This window comes from Notothenia rossii (genome assembly GCF_949606895.1).
Source record: "Notothenia rossii genome assembly, chromosome: 6".
NCBI classification, from domain to species: domain Eukaryota; kingdom Metazoa; phylum Chordata; class Actinopteri; order Perciformes; family Nototheniidae; genus Notothenia; species Notothenia rossii.
Window position 1 is genome coordinate 63,834,708 of NC_136909.1, and position 18,828 is coordinate 63,853,535.

Consider the following 18,828-nt stretch of genomic DNA (forward strand, 5'->3'; position numbering starts at 1 on the left):
CACAGGACCCTACTTCATCAAACTACCTATTTGATCCTGCGTAACAACCACATATATGCTTGTCTGCAAAGACATTGATCGAATGGCAAACGTGACCCGCCATCGGAAGGCCTCCGCCGGCCCGGCTTCGTGCCGGTGCTCTGGCGGTCGGTTCTTCCAAACTGCGGGTTTGACTCTGCTCCTGGGAGCACATATGCTTGTCTGCAAAGAGGGACATGCCTGGTCCCGCCCAGGTGTTCTTCTACGGCTAGTGTCCAGCCAGCTGCGGTATCATCAAATTTGACCCGCCATCGGAGGGCCTCCTCCCCGGGTCCAGCTTCCGGTGCTTGGCGGTCGGTTCCTCCAAACTGTGGGATTGACTCTGCTCCTGGGAGCACATATGCTTGTCTGCAAAGAGGGACATGCCTGGTCCCGCCCAGGTGTTCTTCTACGGCTAGTGTCCAGCCAGCTGCGGTATCATCAAATTTGACCCGCCATCGGAGGGCCTCCTCCCCGGGTCCAGCTTCCGGTGCTTGGCGGTCGGTTCCTCCAAACTGTGGGATTGACTCTGCTCCTGGGAGCGCATATGCTTGTCTGCAAAGAGGGACATGCCTGGTCCCGCCCAGGTGTTCTTCTACGGCTAGTGTCCAGCCAGCTGCGGTATCATCAAATTTGACCCGCCATCGGAGGGCCTCCTCCCCGGGTCCAGCTTCCGGTGCTTGGCGGTCGGTTCCTCCAAACTGTGGGATTGACTCTGCTCCTGGGAGCGCATATGCTTGTCTGCAAAGAGGGACATGCCTGGTCCCGCCCAGGTGTTCTTCTACGGCTAGTGTCCAGCCAGCTGCGGTATCATCAAATTTGACCCGCCATCGGAGGGCCTCCTCCCCGGGTCCAGCTTCCGGTGCTTGGCGGTCGGTTCCTCCAAACTGTGGGATTGACTCTGCTCCTGGGAGCGCATATGCTTGTCTGCAAAGAGGGACATGCCTGGTCCCGCCCAGGTGTTCTTCTACGGCTAGTGTCCAGCCAGCTGCGGTATCATCAAATTTGACCCGCCATCGGAGGGCCTCCTCCCCGGGTCCAGCTTCCGGTGCTTGGCGGTCGGTTCCTCCAAACTGTGGGATTGACTCTGCTCCTGGGAGCACATATGCTTGTCTGCAAAGAGGGACATGCCTGGTCCCGCCCAGGTGTTCTTCTACGGCTAGTGTCCAGCCAGCTGCGGTATCATCAAATTTGACCCGCCATCGGAGGGCCTCCTCCCCGGGTCCAGCTTCCGGTGCTTGGCGGTCGGTTCCTCCAAACTGTGGGATTGACTCTGCTCCTGGGAGCGCATATGCTTGTCTGCAAAGAGGGACATGCCTGGTCCCGCCCAGGTGTTCTTCTACGGCTAGTGTCCAGCCAGCTGCGGTATCATCAAATTTGACCCGCCATCGGAGGGCCTCCTCCCCCGGGTCCAGCTTCTGGTGCTTGGCGGTCGGTTCATCCAAACTACGGGTAATCCTGGAGCGGACATAAACAAAGAATGATATTTTACAGGACATGATGGATATGTGTTTTTTCCAGGCTTTTTGGAAATAAACCAAATGTGATTTTGCAGTGCATGATATAGCTCATTTTACCCATGTGATGTTGTGCAGTACATTACTGAGCTCATTTAACGATATGGTCTACCAGGCGAAGTGGGATGCTGCCATTTCCCAACTGGTCTCCGGAGGAATATAAGGAGAGTTGACAGGGGACTCTGCCCAGTGCTCATGAACCAAATGAGGGGTGTGTTAGAGGGGAAAGGCTCTGGCTGTTTCTGCAGCCTCTGCATCTACCTTCTCTCCCCACCCCGATACCAGCGCGTGCCTGCTGTAAAAGGCAGGTGCACGGGCTCTCACTTCCACTAACTCTGAGCCTGGCTCCCGAGCAGCACGTTCTCCCCGGCAGTCCGCCAGCAGATGAAAAACACCCACCTCTCCGCCTCTTCAGAGGGACGAGGGAACCGCGCGGGGGGGTCTGCTGGAGGTTCCTGCCGGGTGCTCCGTACTGCGTTTCACCGGGACCTGGCTCGAAAAACTCGGAACTCTGACTCCAGTGCGGTGTGGCGGTCTCGCCCTGGCCGTCCACCGTGCGCCTCCGGGTACCTGACTCCCCTGCCTCCTCCGGGGGCAGGTGCGAGGGGTTCAATGCCTCCTCCCCCCGCTGCGGCGAAAGCCGGAGCGGGACGGAGCGCCCGGAGGTACTGTTACCCCCACGTTTTGTACCCAAAACTGTCTTGTGAGTTCGTGGCAGAACCATGAAACAAAAAACAATCAATGTATCGGACCCATCGCCAGTCGCGTTGGTGCGGAGGTGGGACCATTTTAACCAGGTGGTAACCCAAGTCCTCCCCTTGGTCCGTGTTCCCTGCATTGAAGCATCGGACCCATGGTTGCAATCAGCAGTTGGCTAACGCATATAAACGGAGAAACAGAAAACCATTTAAATAGAATTCATTGTGTGTGTTTTTGGAAGGATGTTGACCGAATGCCCGGTGTGCAGCCTCCGCTATCTGGCTTTGAATAAGCACCTTAAGCACAAACATGCAGTGCGGAACCTGGATGAAAGAGGCATCATTCTTAAAATGGCCAGTGGTAGAATAAATGTTCGGACCAAACCCTGTCCCATCACAGGGTGTTCGTATGCTGGGAGGAAACTACACCGTCATGTAACTCGTGACCACCCTGAGTTCTCCCGAGATGAGGCACATCAGGTCATGGCAAGGCTGAAGCATAGTGTGGCCCTGCAGTTGCTCCATGACCTCCGAGAGACTAATCCCATTATTGGAATGGCTACATCATTGGATATAGACAATGAGGAGGAATACCCGGTGCACCCTCCACCCTTCTCCCCACATACCGAGTGTGACGAAGAGGACTGCATGCAGGTGAGGCTGGACAATGTGGCATTGAGGGCTCAGAAGGATGCCCTCATTGATGAGGTGAAGACCCTGCGCTCCAGGCTAAAACAGGGTCTAAAACCCAGGAAGCAGAATGCCACTGCTGCTCTGCTTGAGGAAGACGAAGAATGTATACGATTTAAGGGCGTAGCAATCCCAAGTACCCCCGACATGAACTCAGTAGCCTCCGGCAGCAATACCCCTCTCAAGACCCCGGTGAAGACTGTCATGCGGTCCATAGAAGCCTCTGCGAGTGAGACCCCCCTCAAGTCTGTGATGCGGTCCCCAGAAGCCTCCGGAAGCAAGACCCCGGTGAAGACTGTCATGCGGTCCGACAAAGCCTCCGGTAGTGAGACCCCGGTGAAGACTGTCATGCGGTCCCCAGAAGCCTCCGGAAGCAAGACCCCGGTGAAGACTGTCATGCGGTCCGACAAAGCCTCCGGTAGTGAGACCCCTCTCAAGTCTGTGATGCGGTCCCCAGAAGCCTCCGGAAGCAAGACCCCAGTGAAGACTGTCATGTGGTCCCCAGAAGCCTCCGGTAGTGAGACCCCAGTGAAGACTGTCATGCGGTCCATAGAAGCCTCTGCGAGTGAGATCCCTCTCAAGTCTGTGATGCGGTCCCCAGAAGCCTCCGGAAGCAAGACCCCAGTGAAGACTGTCATGTGGTCCCCAGAAGCCTCCGGTAGTGAGACCCCAGTGAAGACTGTCATGCGGTCCATAGAAGCCTCTGCGAGTGAGATCCCTCTCAAGTCTGTGATGCGGTCCCCAGAAGCCTCCGGAAGCAAGACCCCGATGAAGACTGTCATGCGGTCCGTAGAAGCCTCCTGTAGTGAGACCCCTGTATGCCAGAAGACCCGTGCGTCTGTCTCCAATAAGCTGAAAGCTAATCTGGCTAAGGACTGGCCCTCTTCCCAAAATCAATGGTGCACTGGGAAGGGACTGCGGAATACCATGCGTGAAATCACGTTGCCTAAAAGCATGGAGACGTACATTCAGACATACAGAGGTCATTGTGAGGGTCTTGCACCGACAGTAAAACGGAAAGAGAATTGTATGTCCAATGTCAGCCGGATAAAGAACTTCATAGTATTCATGGCCCATGGTTTTGACCGGCTGTCAGACTGGCTGTTTCTAAAAGACACAAAGAGGGTCCGTGGCTGGAGCAAGTATATTTCAGAGTCGGGCCGGACAGTCACAACATCGCTGTTGTTCCTGAAGACTGTGAACCATTTCCTGAGGTACTTGTCTGCATCAAAGCTCCGGGGGTGCAGGCTCACCCAGTCTGATATGACCAACATCATCAGAGAGGTGAAAGCCAACATTAACGATTTGAAAAAGTCTGTCACTCTCCACCAGTTTAAGGTGAAGAGGGACAAGCTGGATCGTCTGCCGAGCCAGGCGGAGCTTCTCGCCGCCATGGCGGCCGCTGAGAAGCGCATCCCTGATCTCCTTGACCTGATGGCTAGCAATCCGACCTCAATCACCCAGTACCTGCTATATGGCTATCTAACCCTCCATTGGAGCCTCCTGTATGGCCACCGTCCGGGTGTGTATGCAAACATGACCAACACGGAGGTCTTTGAGGCGGACAGAAGGGGCACTGCTGAGGGCTACATCATCCACGTGCAGGATCACAAGACTGCCAAGACATTTGGTGAAGCACAGCTGGTGCTTACAATAAAGGAGTTTAGCTGGGTCATGCGGTGGATGGGGATAAAAGAGGGCTTGTCGGGTCCTCAGAATGAATTCTTCCTTTTCACATCGGGGAAGCAGGCTTCCAAGAACCTGAACGCTCACTTGAAGAGGGCTTGGGCTGATGCTGGGCTAGAAACAGCCGTCACCTTCACCATCTTGCGCACTGCCCTGGCTGACAATATCAAGCATCACCAAGATCCAGAAAGCAGGTCGATTCTGGCTAGGTTTATGTGCCACGACGTAAGCACTGCAGACCGGTTCTACGCGAATACGCCTGGAATAAAGGAGGCATTGAAGATCCGCTCCATGTTCAGGGCGGCGGCAGCAGCTGCAGCAGCATCATCATCAGAAGGAGGTCTACCACCGTCAGCTACCTCCGAAGAGGATTCAGGGGCGGAGAGCAGCGATACCTCTTCTTCAGGACCGATTGGTACTCCTGATGAGGGGAAAGGGGCCGTGGACTCAACCTTTTTTCCCCGGTGCACTGTACAAGTTAGACGGCTAATATGGCCCCCAGGCCCCTGTTAATCATGTTGTTATTATGTTTATTTTGTATACTGTTTTTGTAAAAGTGGTGTGATAATTAAATTAAAAAAAAAAAAAAAACATTAGTATAACCTTGAAGGTTCCCAGGGGCAAATACAGTGCCTGTCATTTTGCAGGATATAATTTAACATGTAACCTCTCCTGGAAATGGACATACTCTGTGCATTTCCAGGAGAGGTTCCATGTTAAATTATATCCTGCAATATCCTCCAAAGAAGGGGTGGTAGTGTCATGAATAAGGCCGAATATGTATGCCGATGTGCGGACGGTAAAGCACCGCAAAATCCACCCCTTTAGGGTAACCAGGGGCATGAAGTTCTGTAGGGTGTGAACATCTGGGTTTAGTCCGAGTGAGGAGTGCTCGAGCGTGGGAGGATGTGTAATGCAGAGGAGGGGAACAAAAGGTGTGTGCAGGAGCAGGGAGAAAAGAGAAAATAAAAAGACTCAAAGTGTTCCACCTTCCAGCAGCAGCAGCAGCGGGCCCGCTCTGTCCGTGGTGCTGAACACCTGCCTGTCTATGTGGAGTACAAAAACAAACAAAGACAAACACCTTTAAGGTCACCAGGGGCGTGAGGTTCTGGTTCTGGCGGTGTGCATGGAGGGGTTTAGTCCGAGTGAGGAGTGCTCGAGCGTGGGAGGATGTGTAAGGCAGAGGAGGGGAACAAAAAAAAACGAATACAAATAAGTTAAAGTGTGAACCTCCAGCAGGGCAGGTGCTGCTGCTGCTGCTGCTGCTGCTGCTGCTGCTGCTGCTGCTGCTGTGAAGGAGGACGAATATTGATGCTTGTGTTCGGACGGTAAAGCACCGCAAAATCCACCCCCCCTTAAAGGTGACCAGGGGCATGAGATTCTGCAGGGTGTGAACATCTGGGTTTAGTCCGTGGGGGAGTGCTTAAGTCCGGGGGCCCGGGGTCTCACGGTGCACGAGGTTATGGAAGTGCAGCAGGGCAGGTGCTGCTGCTGCTGCTGCTGCTGCTGCTGCTGCTGCTGCTGCTGCTGCTGTGAAGGAGGACGAATATTGATGCTTGTGTTCGGACGGTAAAGCACCGCAAAATCCACCCCCCCTTAAAGGTGACCAGGGGCATGAGATTCTGCAGGGTGTGAACATCTGGGTTTAGTCCGTGGGGGAGTGCTTAAGTCCGGGGGCCCGGGGTCTCACGGTGCACGAGGTTATGGAAGTGCCACTGTTGCCGGAGGTCCTTAGTCCGTCCTTTGGGGCTCTGTCAGGGGCTACAGAGAGGTGGTTTTCCCGGTCCCTCTCCTGGAGGTATGAAATAACCTGAGCTCCATGTGAGGGAGCCGTGCTGGAGCTGCTTAGTCCGTCCTTTGGTGGTCTGTGAGGGGCTAATGAGAGGTGTTTTCCCCGGTCTATTTGATGGAAGTCTGACACGAGCAGAGTGTGCATGCTTTGAAACTAATCCACCCACACTTAGCATGCTATTTTAGGGTATAAATCGTACCTTGTCACCATGCACTGTGCTCCCTGGGACGACGCGCCCTCCTGTGGGGACACATGAGAACTGCACTCAAATCACTTTGTGCTTTTTAAACAGTTTAACATATTTTTTTCCACATTTAAAAAACGCTTTCTGCCCTGGAAATCATTTCTAATCATTATTACCGTTATGGAGGGGCTGCAGGAACACTTTGCCCGCCTTGCAAACATTTATTCCTGGTTCAAATAATCAATTTGTTCCGCCTGCTTTGCGTCAGCACCTCTGCGGCTGTCGGATTAACACAGATGAATGCACTTTTAACACTCACGCAGCCAGAATTCCTGCTCTTTTCCTGGGTTACAAAGTGAGGTGACGCAGCCTGTCCTCTGAGTCTCCCCGCCTCTCATAGACTTATTTCTGGGTAAAAAAAGCCATGTGCTCCGCCCCCTGGATCTCTGCATGTGTGTGTGTGCCTGTGAGTCTGTGGCTACTGTCCACATGCCCGCATTAGGAGGCACTATTTTCGGATATATTTTCTCATTTTCACCACTTTTCATGTTTTTATTATGTATATTGTTATATTATTATTATTATTATTATTGTATATATGTATACTGTGTATACTGTTTTTGTAAAAATCATGTGATTATTAAATAAATAATAAAACATGAATATAACCTTGAAGTTTCCCAGGGGCAAATACAGTGCCAGGTGTCAGACTATTTAAACAATGTTTACCCAGGATTCAGACACCTTCCCTGGCTTGTAAAATGCGGTGATGCGCCCTGGAGGTATCAGACTATTTTAAACAACTTTTCCCCGCCTTTCAAACACTTGTTCCTGGCTTATAGCCTGTCATTTTGCAGGATATAATTTAACATGGAACCTCTCCTGGAAATGGACATACTCTGCGCATTTCCAGGAGAGGTTCCATGTTAAATTATATCCTGCAAAATGACAGGCAACAACTCTCTTCCAGACGTTTAAAAACACTTTTCCGACTATTTTAAACAACTTTTCCCCGCCTTTCAAACACTTGTTCCTGGCTTATAGCCTGTCATTTTGCAGGATATAATTTAACATGGAACCTCTCCTGGAAATGGACATACTCTGCGCATTTCCAGGAGAGGTTCCATGTTAAATTATATCCTGCAAAATGACAGGCAACAACTCTCTTCCAGACGTTTAAAAACACTTTTCCGACTATTTTAAACAACTTTTCCCCGCCTTTCAAACACTTGTTCCTGGCATATAGCCTGTCATTTTGCAGGATATAATTTAACATGGAACCTCTCCTGGAAATGGACATACTCTGCGCATTTCCAGGAGAGGTTCCATGTTAAATTATATCCTGCAAAATGACAGGCAACAACTCTCTTCCAGACGTTTAAAAACACTTTTCCGACTATTTTAAACAACTTTTCCCCGCCTTTCAAACACTTGTTCCTGGGTTATAGCCTGTCATTTTGCAGGATATAATTTAACATGGAATCTCTCCTGGAAATGGACATATTCTGTGCATTTCCAGGAGAGGTTACATGTTAAATGATATCCTGCAAAATGACAGGCTACAACTCTCTTCCAGACGTTTAAAAACACTTTCCCCGACCATTTAAACATTATTTATGGCTTGTAAAGTGCGGTGATGAGCCCTGACAGTATCAGACTATTTAAAGGGTTACCAGGAGCATGAGAATATCCTCCACAGAAGGGGTGGTGGTGCCGTGAATAAGGCCGAATATGGATACCGATGTGCGGACGGTAAAGCACCGCAAAATCCACCCCCTTTAGGTTAACCAGGGGCATGGAGTTCTGTAGGGTGTGAACATCTGGGTTTAGTCCGTGGGGGAGTGCTTAAGTCCGGGAGTCCGGGGACTCACGGTGTGCAAGGTTATGGAGGTGCCCATGTCAGGGACACATGCTGGAGGTCTGTGGTCCGTCCTTTGGGGGTCTTGGAGGGGCCACAGAGAGGAGATTTCCCCGGTCTCTGTCCTGGATGAGTGAAATAAACAGAGTCTCCATGTCAGGGACACATGCTGGAGGTCTCTCTCCCGAGAGTGGACGTCCATTGCCTGTAAATTGGTCTAACATTAGGTCTGTCACTTTGGCTAACCGCACCACTGTCTGTCGTCTCCCGCAAGTGGACATCCATTGTCACTTTGGCTAACCGCACCACTGTCTGTCGTCTCCCGCAAGTGGACATCCATTGTCACTTTGGCTAACCGCACCACTGTCTGTCGTCTCCCGCAAGTGGACATCCATTGCCCCTAAATAGGGTCAGGGTTGACGGTTCGGGACGTCTGACACTGCGCAACCGGCGGTTCCTCCGTGCCTACACGCCGGCCACACCCTGCGCCCGCGAGCAGTCGGCTGCCCTGGGTCATCAGCCCCCACCTATCCACCCGGGCTGGGCGACGCCCCAGGGGATTGCTCAGCGGCCGGCTGTCGGGCCCCGCGACTCGGCTATTGGCGCTTCCCCACCGACGCCTGCTGATGGGGCGTCCTCTGACCTCGCTGTTCCTACGGGTGCCTTCCTGGGTGCACCGCTCCCGGTGCCGCAGTCGCCGCCGACGCTGCCCCAGCCGACTCGGCCGGGCCGCTTGAGGAGGCCGCCTGCACGTTACGAGCCCGAGTCTGGCAGCTGGATACGGGATGTAGACCGTTAACCTATTCCGGCCCATAGCTTTCCGGTCTGGGGGGGATGAAGAGTTTATCGCCGGCCACTAGAGGGCAGTGTCACTGCTGTCGCTGCCCGGTTATGCCGTGCTCTGACCCGGAAGTGCCGAGCGGCCATTTTAGTTCAAACATTGTTCATGCACTCCGCCTCGAGTTGAGACGTTCGTCCACTCATTCATGTAAGACTGTTTCCACTATTATATTATATATATATTATACTATTATACTACTATACTCTGTTTCGTGGTATATATTTGTGTTGATTGAATTGCATGGATGTAATACTTTGTCAGCTTATCTTGCTGCATTATTCTGTTTTAGGGTGTCGTCATCCTTGTCAATAAATCACCGAAACTGACATTGAGGAGTGTGTTTCTTCAACCATGAAGACCATTACGGCACTTCACAGAGAAGCCTCTCCCCCCAGCAGTTCCATGGGATACAAGAAACACTCCTGTCATCCCAGGAACAGTGTCTTGCGCGGTTTTTACCCCCGCTATTTTTCTAAATCTCCTCTGTCCGGTGCGTGCGCTGTCCTGCTAGTGGCGCGCACGGCGGCCTGGCGCCGTTCTCAGCGCCTGTTCGTGCACTATAGAGAGCTCGATCGGGCAACCTCTGTCTGCACAACGGCTGTCACACTGGCTGTGTGAGGCTGTGTCACAGGCATATGTCTCCTCTGGGGTGGAGCCCCCGGAGAACATCAAGGCGCACTCCACCAGAGGAATTTCCTCCTCCACGGCTTTGCACGGAGGAATGTCAGTGGAAGATATTTGTCGGGCTGCATCTTGGTCTTCCCCCTGTTCATTTATTCATTTTTATTTCAGGGATGTCTCCCATTCCTCTCTGACACACCCTGTACTGGGTGTCCTGTCGGGGTGAGTGACGTCAGGGACCCAGCTGTGCGCCTCTCTCCTGCCTTTTGGCACGCGGAGAGCGGCCCATTTCCCCTCTTATAGGAGGGATGTTCCTTTTTCCTCTGACACACTTTGTACGGAGTGCCTGGTCAGATTGAGTGACGTCAGGGATCCAGCTGTGCGCTCTCCTGCCTGTCTGCATGCAGAGAGCTGCTGTTCCCCCACTACGATCGCAGGACGAGGTGGGACTTTCGTCTCTACTTTCTCACAGCGGCCGGTATGTATTGTTCCCAGCCTTCACCCCGTCGGGAAGATAGGCATGTTTTGCTATGTTCCAGGTACGGTGATGAGCCATTACGCATGGCACATCAGGCATGGGGTGTTATTGAGCAGTTATGTCTGTGCTTCTAGTGCTGGGCGGACCCAGTGGGGCGCAGACTACATCATGCTTCGCCCTTAACCCAATAGCGATAGCCTTAGAGGGCGAAGCCATATACGAAATAGAACTGAGGTTACCTACTGTAACCCCAGCTTCTATGAGTAAATGGCGCAGCCCTCTAAGTGCGGGGCCCCACTGGCTCTACCACTGGCTGAAGAAAAGTTATTTGGTATGGGAGCAGATTGCCGGGCCACCTTCCTATTTATACCGGAAGGAGGCCCGAGGGTGGGGCCCACCTTGCGGGTGAGCGTGGACTACAAGTGTTTCAGTGCTGCGCGGGGGCGCAGGGGCATTACCCAATAGCGATAGCCTTAGAGGGCTGCGCCATTTACTCATAGAAGCTGGGGTTACAGTAGGTAACCTCAGTTACAGCAGCTTCATCTCTCTACATTTATGTTGTTCTTCACATGGAAAACTTCACAAACCACTTCTGTGTGTTTGTCCTGCAGCGCCTCCTCCTGGAGGAGAGCAGCAAGGAGCATCAATCCCAATTTATTTTTTAACGTTTCCATTTAATCTTCTTACTTCTATCGTCTCATTCCACTGGTTATTACCCGTCCCCTTGTGTGTTATGAAGGTTTTTCTGCATGTAAACGGTGTGCAGAGTCAAAAGGAGCTGCAGCGAGCCGTTTAGTGGAGAAAGTGTATACTGCAGTGATGCAAATTAGTCGCTTTTCGGCGCCTCCCGCTTTTTTAACGCTGATTTGGGTGACTTGTGTAATTCGCGGAGAACCGAAGAGTTTTCGTTTTGGGGGTGGGGGGGTCGTCCGTCCGCCCGCCCGTCCGTCAGTCCGTCCGACTAACGGACAACTTTTCACTTCAAAAAAGAAGAAGAAATCTAGACCGCAAAATAATTAAACAAGCGAGTGCCTGTTTTTCCTGGCCAAGGGCAGGTTCCTTGAACACAACACGAGTGTAACGTGTCTTCACGTGGTATGTCTCGTCGGAAAGGAGTGTAGACTAGAGTGCTGACGGAGAGCACCGGAACGCCGCTCCAGCTCTTCAAATATTGCAGTACCCATAAGGAGCCGTACACACCGCAGTGTTTGCGTGGCTGTCTTTAGTTGTAAGCACAGTGGCGATCTGTTGTTATTAGCATCTGGTTAGCTAGCTATGCTAACGAATTTAAAGAGCTTTTCTACAACCAGGTGGAAGAGAGCTCTCCTGAGAGGCTCAAATAACCTCAGCTCAGTGAGGTTAAGGCACACCTTGATATGATCATTATAGTTATTAATGAGACATTAGAGTCTAAATGAAAAACAGGTATAAAATACAATAGGACAGTAACAAAAAAGTTGTTAAAAATAACAAGAATAGAGTTTAAAAGGGGAGTGATTTGTAAAATATCCAAAAAGAAGAATCTGCTTACAGTTCTGTTTCATATGGGTGTTGAGATGTATCTATAGATCTCTTCAGGTTGCTCTCAAAGTGCACCAGATTGATGCTTTTAACTTCAATATTTAAAAAAAAATCTTCCTGGGGGAGCATGCCCCCGGACCCCGCTAGAGGAGGTAAAGTCCCCCCCACTTAAATCATGTTCACATGGATAGGATACTTAATACATTTGCACACATCTTGTGTCCATATCTTTCTGCCACAACCATGCACGTGCGTGCGTGCATGCGCGAGTCATGGTAAAATATCTGGATTAAGAGGTAGCTTTTTCTTTGCACAGCATGAAAGAAAGGCCAAATTAATGGGCTGTGATTTTAGTTTTTTTAAGCAGTTCAATAATTTGTACGGCCCTCGGAGGATGTTGTAAAAATTGAAAGGAAAAAGGTTCCCCACCCCTGCTATATATATAAACCCTTGATTTATAACTTAACATCTCTGTCTCCTATTGATCTGAGTATATTATAAAGAATAGCCAGTTCATTGAAGCATTATAGCGCAGGCCTTTGTCAGATGGTATATTACGCTGTTTTTTTTCTGCTTCGAATAGTTCTCTCTTTTTTCACCATACGTGTGTTTGCATCCCTGATACTGCTGAATACACATACTTTACAGAGATGCTGTATGCGAAACCGATGTGAGTTTGGAAAATTGCACAGTATCTTTCTATTTTAGCATACCTTAACAATGGAATTATGATCAGTGGAAATGGCCATGACATGTGACCTTTAAAAAAAATGTATATATATTGATGTGTAACGGATAAACACAGCATACAAAGTAATTAAAACTAGCTCCACCTTTACCATCTTTGATAACACTTAAATGCATCAATCATTATCATAAATCATATACATATTTTTCTGAAAAATAGCAATCTGCATGAGTAGTACTTTAAAAATATTTTGATGCCAATACTTTTGTACTTTTACTTGAGAAACCTTTTGAATGCAGGACTTTGACTTGTAACAGAGTATTATGCTTCTACTTCCTTGTACTCAAGTAAAAGCATCAATCCCAGCTGTTTTCTTTTAAACGTTTCCATTTAATATTCTTACTTCTGTCGTCTCATTCTGAAAAAATATTGAAATAAAAAAATATCTTTATTGTGATGTTCAACAGATAAACACAGCATACAATAATCTCATTAAAACTATAGATGCACCTTTCCCAGCTTTGATAAGGTACTTTAATGCAACAATCATTATAATTGAAACATATCATATATATTATTCTGAAACGGACCTATCTGCATAGTACTTTTGGTACTTTGAGAATATTTTGATGCCAATACTTTCGTACTTTTGCTTGAGAAACCTTTTGAATGCAGGACTTTAACTTGTAACAGAGTATTCCTACACTCTGGTATACTTGTACTTTTACTCAAGATCTGAGTACTTCTCCCCGCCTCTTCCAGCTGCAGATCTGAACTCTGTCTTCATACCCAGCCTCCACCTGCAGACAGCAGGAAGCTGCAGACGCATGCTCCACCTCAAACCTCTTCTGGAAACCTCCCACCTGTTGGACCTCTAACTGCTAAAACCCTATTCCATCTTCAACCTCCGTCAAACTCTACCTCCAGTTTCTCAGGTTTCCTCCATGTCCTGATGGACTTCACAGACTTCCAGATCTACAGCAGCTGATCCAGAGCCGAGCATCAGATACCTTTATTCCTCCTCCTCATCCTCCACCTTCATCACCAACTCCTGCTCTTTTTAGAGTTCTATAAAGTCCATCAATCTATGCAGTTATCAGACCTGTCATTTTAATCCACAAAAATAAACCAAAAAATAAGTAGCCTACTTTAATATTTCTCATGTTTTATTTAATGTATTTTAAAGTTAGCCAGCATCCATTAAATGTTATTAGTATCACTGAGAAATGATGATGAAAAGCCACTTTGACTGTGTTTAAACTCATAAGCACTAATGTAAAAAACAAAAACACTCTTATTCTAGTATTAATATACAAATGTCAAGATGTTCATACAAAGAATCGTAAATGAACAGCATAAAGTTACACTTTCAGTTTTAGCAATAAATGTATGCCAGTCTGGAAATGACTGGAAAAGACTCATAGTTTAATGCTGTCTAATTGTAAATGTTCTTAAATTAAACTTCCCAATAAATTGAGCAAAATAAATCATCAGCTGAATTTGAAAAACAAGTTGGAACCTGATGAAGAGAGGAAGAATATCATTGTGTCTGCAAAACAAGACATGACGTCACGTCTCTAAACCCCAAACCCTCTCCGGTGCAGAGTCCTCTCGCCGGGTGCGGTGGCGAGCGCCTGTAATCCCAGTTACCGGGATGCTGAGGCCGGAGGAGCGTTTGAGCTCAGGAGCTCTGAGCTGCAGGGACTATCCCGAACGGGTGTCCGCACTAAGTTCGGTATCGATATGGTGCTCCTGGGGGAGCCCGGGACCACCAGGTCGTCTAAGGAGGGGTGCACCGGCCCAGTTCGGACACCGAGCAGGTCAAAGCCCCCGTGCCGCTGGGATCGCGCCTGAGAATAGAAGCAGTAGTGAAGCCTGAGCAATACAGCGGGACCCAGTCTTTATATACTCTGAACACACACCTGGGACAACACACACACTCAACAACAATGTGTTTACATGTTACAGCAGCTTCATCTCTCTACATTTATTTTGTTCTTCACATGGAAACCTTCACAAACCACTTCTGTGTGTTTGTCCTGCAGCGCCTCCTCCTGGAGGAGAGCAGCAAGGAGCATCAATCCCAATTTATTTTTTAACGTTTCCATTTAATCTTCTTACTTCTGTTGTCTCATTCCACTGACAAAAAAATATAAATGAAATATATATATTGTGATGTGTAACAGATATACACAGTATACAAAGTAATTAACACTAGCTCCACCTTCACCAGCTTTGATAAACACAATTCATCAATCATTGAAAAATATAATATATATACTATTCTGAAATGGTGCATTCTGCATAACATTACATTACATTAATTGCATTAGCTAACGCTTTTAACCAAAGCGACTTACAATAAGTGCATTCGACCAAGAAGATACAAACTTGAAGCAAACAGAATCATATAAGTACATCAGGTTTCATAGAGCCAAAAATATTTCATGTGCTACTCAACTGGCTTTAGATAAGCCAGTCCTTTATTAGTATAGAGAGGCGAAGTCCCTCCCCTTCCGGGAGCCTCCATGGGACCCCGGAAGCGGAAAATTATACATTGAAGTCAATGGAGAGAGAAAAGTTATCTTTTGATCCCGTTTGAATTGTGCCACGAATGACACATATGATGTTTGTCAATCTTAAACAATCATTTCCATTTTAAAAAAAGTCACAGTTTGTCGTAAAACTGTTGAAATATAAGACTATGAAAAATACGCAACTAGAAAGACTACAAATCCCAAATGCATTCTGGGTCGCGTAAGGGATGTCATAGGCGATAATGCTCCAAGACTGGTTGCGAGTCGCAAAGCAAAGAAGAAGAAGAAGACTGATTTATTCCCTCCAATATATATCAGAGATTTCTCCAATAAATTCACTTTTACAAGATGCCTGTGTGCTTTGTAACAGGTTGTAATCAAGATAACCAAAATCCTTGAATCTACACACAGCAAATAAACTCAAATGACACAACGAGATGTAAAAAGGAGATCGCACATATAGTCGATATAAAACTGGCCACTTCAATCTGAAGAGCAACTAAAACAAAACACGGGAGTGTATCTTGTGACAGAACACTAATGTTATCCACAGCATACACAGACACCACGAAGTTCTTAAGGAGAAAACTAGTTGCTAAAACAAAACACGTTAGTGTACATTGTTAGCTAATGTTAGCTAGCTGACATTAACCTTAAACATTGCACTCATATTACTCACTGAAACCTTGTAAAGCCGGTCCCGCATGCTGGCTCTTACAGAACCGCTCCCTTTCGTGTATGTACAGCTCTCAACATGCCCAGACTTGTAGTGATTTTCACCTCGTTTTAGACTTTTTTGCCTCATTCTGAAAGAAATAGGTGAAATTTGCTAACGTGACAGCCATCTTTGTGATGGTGACGCATATTGTGCGAGACCAGAGACCTGTAGTTCACTGAGCGGTTTCACACACAATTTTTTTTAACTTCACAGTTTTACGACACATTTTAATTTTTTTGACTTGCAAAATGTTCTTTTAATTTGACAAACATCATATGTGTCATTCGTGGCACAATTCAAACGGGATCGAAAGATGAATTTTCTCTCCATTGACGTCAATGTATAATTTTCCGCTTCCGGGGTCCCATGGGTCGGAAGTAGATGGGCGGGACTTCGCCTCTCTATACATTTTTAGTCTGCGCCGGAAGATGTGTAGGCTTTCTGCTGTCCTGATGTTAATGGGGAGCTCATTCCACCATTTTGGAGCCAGGATAGCAAACCAACGTGTTTTTGCTGATGGGAACTTGGGTCCCCCTCGCAGTGCGGGTGCAGCGAGCCGTTTGGCTGATGCAGAGCGGAGTGCACGTGCTGGGGTGTACAATTTAACCATGTCCTAGATGTAGGAAGTGCCAGATCCATTCGCAGCATGGTACGCAAGTACCAGTGTCTTGAAGTGGATTCTAGCAGTTACCGGAAGCCAGTGAAGGAGCGGTGTGGTGTGGGAGAATTTTGAAAGGTTGAAGACCAAACGAGTCGCTGCTTTCTGGATGAGCTGCAGAGGTCGGATGGCACATGCAGGTAGACCAGCCAGGAGGGAGTTGCAGTAGGCGTGAGGTGACGAGAGCCTGGACCAGAAGTTATGTCGCTTTCTGGGTCAGTTTTCTCTTAAACTCTTAGTTTTGCTTGATTCTGAGAGAGTGTTGCTTTATCTTTATGAAAGAAAACTAATCTCATAAGTGTAGGAATACTATGTTACAAGTAAAAGTCCTGCATTCAAAATGTTACTCAAGTAAAAGTACAAAGGTATTAACATCAGAATCAGAATCAGAATACCTTTATTAGTCCCACAGAGACCGTGACACAGAGAACATTTACAGTTCAGCCTGTCCTCCTACCAAAAACGACCAAATAGGTTGATTGTTCAGCAGCTTATTACGACCCAGTCACGTTTGAAAGTTTAGCACCTCTAGTGGTCGTGTAAGAAACAACATGCTCCCGTTGATTGCAAATGCTCCGGAGGGTCGTTTATTCGCAAATAACACTCTGGAAAATCCTAAATTGTGGAATAGTTTGGCCATTAAAATGCTTTTTGATTAGATTTCTAGCGAGAAGTGGATATTGTACTTTTATAATCCACGTCCAGTCGATATGTAGGATCTATAGTTTGATAGATATTATGAAGATGATTTGAGGTCTCGCCAGGAGAACGTGGACAGTATATTTCGGCAGCGTCCATGTAAAGTTAGCGTCAACCCTCACGGGGTGAAAACAGTATTTCCGGTCTCAAAGTTTTCAGAATAAAACCGGAAGTATTCCCCTCACTTTCGAATGATTACACAGTGAGCATCTGCATTACTCATTCACTAAAAAACATCAGTCTTTTGTGTTTTTAACCTTCGATTCGGAGAAACAAATAGTTTTTTCGGAGTTTAGACACTACAGAGTTTCCGAAGACACTACACTACCCAGAATCCTCAGCTATCGTTTGGGACTACAACATCCGCTTCGCTTTACAAACCCCGTGATTAGTCCTCAAGCTCTGTGATTGGATGTTGGAGTGGCAGTGCAACAATAAATGCTCTCTGCAGACCCATTCTCACAGCGTTATAAACCTTTTTCTTACTCAATATCAAGCCACACTCATTGTTTTTACTTCGGCTGTGAGTGTTTGTGTGTGCTCATGAGTTTACTTTGTTCTCGCTGTATCGCCGACCCGGAAACCTGTCCGCTCCTTGCAGCAGCTCGCAGCGACTCGCAGCAGCGGCTCGCAGCAGCGGCTCGCAGCAGCGGCTCGCAGCAGCGGCTCGCAGCAGCGGCTCGCAGCAACGAGCCTCGTAACGTCCCGACCAATCAGGGCACACTGGGCTCAGAGGGAGGGGGGGGGGGGGGGGGGGGGGGCAGGAGCTCCAACGAGCCGTTTAGGACAGAGTGAATACCTGGTAAATGCACATACTATAGAGATGCTGTATGAGAAACCAATGTGATTTTGGAAAATTGCACAATTTAAATCTATTCTAGTAGACCTCAACAATGGAAATATGATCAGTAGAAATGGCTATGACATGGGACCTTTAAAGTAGACCTACCAAAAGTAAAAGTACTCATTATGCAGATTGTTCCATTTCAGAATAATATATGATATGTTTTATAATGATTGATCATTAAAGTGTTATCAAAGCTGGTAAAGGGGCAGTGTTAATGACTTTGTATACTGCTAGCTTGTGAATTTACTCCAGGTGGAACTAAAGTCTGATTTAAGACTTTGTTATATTTCACATCATTAATCCACAGCTGTAAAATAACTAAAGGTATATTAAATATATGATGTGGAGTGAAAGTACTTGATTTATATCTGAATTGTACTGGAGTAGGAGCACAAAGTAGCAACAAATGGAAATACTCCAGTAAAGTATTTTAGTATTGGGTACAGTACATGAGTAAATGTACTTCTCAGATCTTTTAGTTAAGTAAAAGTAGTAATCCAACAGTTTAGAAGATTCTCAATTATAAGTAAAATAACTGCATTCTAAATGTACTTAAAAGTACTGAAGTATTAGCATCAAAACATAGTTAAGAACCACAACTGAAAGTACTTATTTTTGGGATGATATAGATGATATCACTGGATAAAATTAGTAGTACACAAACATCTGTAAAATATATCATATGTATCACAACAAAGACATAATGCATGCACTGTAGCCAGGCTGACAGATAGCCACAACTCTATTGAGCCTTCTATTCCCATAGCACTCAGTAGT

At 47.5% G+C, this 18,828-nt stretch overlaps 1 protein-coding gene across 2 annotated transcripts in view; it reads left to right on the forward strand.

The window, feature by feature from the left end:
• The first annotated feature begins 8,585 nt into the window (after positions 1-8,585).
• The window catches only part of LOC307043992 (L-threonine ammonia-lyase), a 51,208-nt gene continuing 40,965 nt past the window's right edge, over positions 8,586-18,828 (forward strand). The window contains exons 1-2 of one of the 2 annotated variants that reach the window (XM_079688978.1): positions 8,586-9,431; positions 9,574-10,383. In XM_079688978.1, the coding sequence (XP_079545104.1) occupies positions 10,307-10,383 (77 nt within the window). In that variant the 5' untranslated portion in view covers positions 8,586-9,431; positions 9,574-10,306. Of the gene's footprint in view, positions 10,384-18,828 lie in introns of both variants that reach the window. The other variant, XM_079688977.1, reaches the window with a different exon arrangement.